The 4,530-nt window shown below is 69.6% G+C and overlaps 1 protein-coding gene across 1 annotated transcript in view; it reads right to left on the minus strand.

Moving 5' to 3' along the window:
* LOC112551764 (unconventional myosin-XVIIIa-like) overlaps nt 1-4,379 on the minus strand; it is an 8,469-nt gene extending 4,090 nt beyond the window's left edge. The window contains exons 1-2 of the mRNA XM_025214606.1: nt 4,365-4,379; nt 5-695 (exon numbers count right to left, since the gene is read on the minus strand). Of these exons, the coding sequence (XP_025070391.1) occupies nt 5-618 (614 nt within the window). The 5' untranslated portion in view covers nt 619-695; nt 4,365-4,379. The remainder of the gene's footprint in view (nt 1-4; nt 696-4,364) is intronic.
* Between the last annotated feature and the right edge of the window lie 151 nt (nt 4,380-4,530).

The raw sequence follows: 4,530 nt of genomic DNA on the forward strand, positions 1-4,530 counted from the left end.
GAGCTCGGGCACCCGGGAGCGCGGGGCCGAGGAGGAGGAGGAGGAGGAGGACGGGGGCCGCGGGTGGCCCGGGGGCACGCCCTGCTTGGCCAGCTGCATCTCCAGCGTCCGGGCCTCCACCTGCGGGGAGGGGGCGGCCGAGTGCTCGGAGGGCGTGGAGGTCTCGGACGCGCTCTCGTCGCGGCTCCGCTGGGAAAAGGAGAAGCGCTTGACGATCATCTGCGAGTTCTGCTTGGCCAGCGAGCCGAACTTGGCGGCCCGCTGCAGCACCGAGCCCTTGAAGTTGCCATCGTCCACCTTGAGGTCGTCGCTGGAGCTGGCCGTGCTGAGCTGGCCCGAGTCCAGCGCCACGCTGCCGCGGTGCCCGTCGGCCTCGATGTCGGTGAGGTGCAAGTCGGAGCCGCTGGCCACCTTGATGGGGATGGGGTGGGAGATCTCCAGGCGCGCCCGCGACTCCCGCTTGGAGCCCCGGTTGAGGTTGAAGAAGCCGCGGCGCAGGCTCATCTCTTCCAGGCTCCGCAGCTCGGCCGCCGACATCCGCTCCTTCTTCTCCTTCTTGTCCTTCTTCTCCTTGCGCGACCCATCCCTCTCCTTGTCCTTCTTCATCAGGTTGAACATGGCTGCTGGGCGGCACCCGGGGAGCGCGCGGCTCCCCGCGGCAGGCGGCGGATGGCAGCTCCCGTGCCACTGGGGCTCTGCAAGAGACATGCGGGAGACCCCGGGTTAGCGATGGACGGACAGACGGACACCCCCGGCCTCTCCCGGAGCCAGAACCAGCAACCTGGAGCTACCAGCTCGGGCACCCACCCACAAGCGAGGCCCGTCCAGGATGGATCCCAGCAAACGACCCCCTCACAGCCACCCCGAGCAAGCGCTGGAGCAGAATTATGCAGCCTCCGGTGGAAGTGCTGCCCGGCCCTGCTGCTACGTCGGGGCACAGGTCTTGCCCAGCACATCCTTGCACTCCTGGCTGCACGGGCGCCCTGCAGAGCCACGGCGAGGCCCTCCAGCGAGGGTCTCGTGCCCACTTGCTCAAAAAGCTCCTTGTTCCAGGGAACAGAGGCCTCTGTCAGGGCCTGGCCTGGCCTGGCCCCCATGGTGCCTCCGCACTTGCCCCTGGGAAAAGGGCGGGTGGGCGCAGGGCAGCAGGGAGGAGCACGGGACCCCAGCCAGCAATCACTGTCATTAGGACAGCAAGTGGCGGGACCCTGGGAAAGCACGACGCTGCAGGGCAGCTAAAATTAGCCGGAGCCGCGCAGAACCCGTGACGCCCCGAGTGACCTCCAGAACAGTGGCTCTTTCATCCCGTGGCCGCCCCAGTCTGGAAGGAGGCCGGGGGAGAGGCAGGCAGCCACATCCCCGTGCCCATCCCAGCAAGGGGCAAAAGACCTGGCCAGGGACACATCCCCACCTGCCTCCGCTACACAGCTCCTGGCCAGGCCATGAGGGATGGCATGTGCCGGTGCCCCCAGGACTGCGCACATGCGAGGCAAGCAGGTGGGCTGGAGGCACCAAGACACAACGCGGACCCCCGAGCACGGGCACCGGCTGGGCAGCAGCTCCCCGGGCCCCGGGCCCGCCCTGCAGCCGAGGCGCCAGGCGGCTCCGTGGGGCCGTCTGCTTCCACAAACAAGTCACAACCCGGATGGAGGCCCCGGCAGGACCCCGGCTGCACGTAACTCGCAGGAAGCCAGGCTGCTCCAGCTCCCCGTGCCCGGGACAGGCAGGGAAGTGCTCGGGAGCGGTGCTGCTGGCTCTCAGCCCAGGGCCCTTTCAGAGGCCGCGTGCCGTGCACCCGCCCTGAGCGAGAGCCCTGGGAAGCAGAGGTCAGCGACGGCCCAGCGGAAAGGGCAGGAGAGCCGGGAGCAACGGGACCATCTCCGGATGCAGAGCAGGGCAGCGGCTTGTCCTGCTCGTGCACACAGCACTGCTTGCATCCATGCTGCAGATGGGCATGCTGAGGCCCAGAGGGGGAAGGGGCAGAGCCCGCAGATCCCAGGTGCCTGGCCGCCTGCTCCTCCGCTGCACCAGGCCTATTTGCCTCTGGCTCCCGAGGCCTGGAGGGAGCAGAGCGCTACGGGCATCAGATCCGCCGGGTCCTACCTGCTCCCCCAGGCCCGGCAGATGCGGGCTGTGCCGCACGCAGGCAGCTCCCTCCCGGGCAGGGAGCACGTGGGTGGGGAGGTGGGAACCTGAGTCAGGAGAAAAACCCGCTCCCCTGCCAGGAGCTCCTGGCACCCGGTTTCGCTGCCGGCTGTGCACCCGCCGACGGGACCCAGGGCACCCGGGCCTGGCTGCTGGCAGAAGGAGACTGGGCGCAACAGCTGCAGGCCTGGGCCAACTATCAGGTCCCCGTGGAGGCTCCTGCTGGGCACCCACTACTCCGCAGGAGCTGCTGTGAGCCTGCACCGCAGCAAGTCAGAGCCGCGCTGCGGGCGCTGAGCCCCGTCTCGCTGCAACTGGAGCAGCCTGGGCCACGCTGCCTCTTCCTGAGGCATGCCCACGCCACCATCCTTCGCTCCCAGCCCCCAGGCCAGGACTGTCCCTGCGGAGGGATGGGCACTGACCTGCCCGGAGAGGCAGGGACAGAAGCAGCGGTGCCGGGCACCGGTCCCTTGCACGCGTGTACCTGTGCCCTTTCCCAGCCCGCTTTGCAGCCGGCACTGCTGCTGGCCTCTCCCATACGGCCAGGTGCACCCTACCACCCGCCTGCAGCCAGCTCCTCCCCGGGGACGTGCTCAGTGGCAGGACACTCCCCTTGGCCCAGCCCGAGGCCGGAGCAGGAAGCGCTTGGCAAGGCCCACACACGTCCACACCAGCCCCAGCTTTGCTGCAGCTCCTGGCTCCCAGCCCACACCCTGCCAGCCTTGCCCCGGCAGCCGCCCTGCGTTCCTCCCCCTCCTTATCCCAGTCAGGGCCGTAGGACTCGGGCAGGGCAGGCCCCTGGTGCTCCGCAGGCAGGGAAACCGCCAGGCCTCCAAACAGGCGGAGGCAACAACTGTGCCGGGCACATGCGGCCCTCGCTGCAACCAGCACCCGCTGCCGGGGGGATAACGAGATGCTGAGCCACCCCACGCGACTGCCTGCTCACACGTCTCCCACCCGGGACCCTGCCGCAGCAGGCCAGGGGCTGGTGGATGTGCCGCAGTGCCTGGGTGGCGCAGGCCCTCTCTGCCAGCGCCGACCGCTGCCCCCTTCTCTGCCCTCTCGCCGGGTGCCTCAATGCCCCCGGGCACGACTGCAATGAACCCGGGCCTGAGCCCAGCACAAGGCACTGCCCCTCCATGGGCCCAAAGGGTTCAGGCCTTGCCCTCACCAAGGAGGCGCCCATCCTAGCCCAGATAGGGCACGAGCTGCAAGGGAACAGCAGGGCAGCTGGGGTCTCGACCCCAGGTGGCCCAGCTCCTGCCCCACGAACCGCGGACAGTGGTCAGTGGCACCACCGGCCCTCCAGGAGCCAGGTTTCCCCCGCGCGGGGGGCACAGATGGACCGAGATGCTGGCAGGACGGGCCTCTCCCGCGCACGCTCCATCCCTTTGTGTCCCCGGCAGCAGGGGAGAGCAAGCGCTGCCATCTGCATGGCTAATCAGCCAGACACGCCAATTAACAGCACGGGCCACACGCTCCCACCCCAGAGCCAGCCGTTTTCTACGCCAGGGCAGCGAGCGGCAGCTGCAGGTGGAGCCCAGGCTCGCTGCCAGGCGGGTGCACGGACAGATGCCGCGCAGTACGGGGGGAACCCGTGCCCACCCCACGCAGGGTCACAGAAGGGAGGGGCGGCCGGCCAGGACCACGGCACGCACCAGGCCACAGGCCTCTAGGATGCCACAGCATCCAGCTGCCCTGCCAGGCAAGGGCACAGCACCGGGGCTCCCAGAGAGCTGTCACCAGGCCACGGGCTGAGCGCCCCCTGCAAAGCAGCTGGCTGGAAGTACCTACGCCCAGGGCCGCGCGGGAGCCCCGACTCCCTGGGGAAACTGTGTCACAGCCACAAGAAAAGCCTACCTCCAGGAGACGTCGTCCCCACCGCTCTTGCCGAGCCCGGGGACTGGAGAGACTGTCTTTGGCTGGAGCCAAGCGCTCCCAGCACCCAGTGCCTCTCCCTGCCTCACCCTGCTGTCACGTGGTGCTCACCGGCTCCGAGGCGTATCCGGAGCAGCCGGGCAGGACGGGCGCGATTGCACAGCGCTAGCAGAGAGGAGGGGACAGCAGGCCCCAGCTCTCACCTGGGAAAAGGCAGCCGGGCCCGCTGCGGGGCCAGGGACATGGGGGGAACGCGGCAGCCCCTGCGCCCGTGAGGCCTCCCACCACCCAAGCACCCTGCACACCTGGTGCAACGCGTGGCTCCGGGACGGCAGCAGTACCTGCGTTCCCATTCCCGGGGCTGCCTCGCCCCCTGCTCCCCCCGCACGGGCTGCCCCGTTCAGCCTGGCAAGAGCCAGCTGGCACGCTGCGCTCGGTAGCCCTGGCGCGCCCCACCTGGCCCGGCCCGGCCCGGCCCAGCGCGGCCGGGAAGCTGCTCTTGAGCAA

Source organism: Alligator sinensis, unplaced genomic scaffold (assembly GCF_000455745.1).
Source record: "Alligator sinensis unplaced genomic scaffold, ASM45574v1 scaffold1244_1, whole genome shotgun sequence".
Lineage (NCBI taxonomy): Eukaryota > Metazoa > Chordata > Crocodylia > Alligatoridae > Alligator > Alligator sinensis.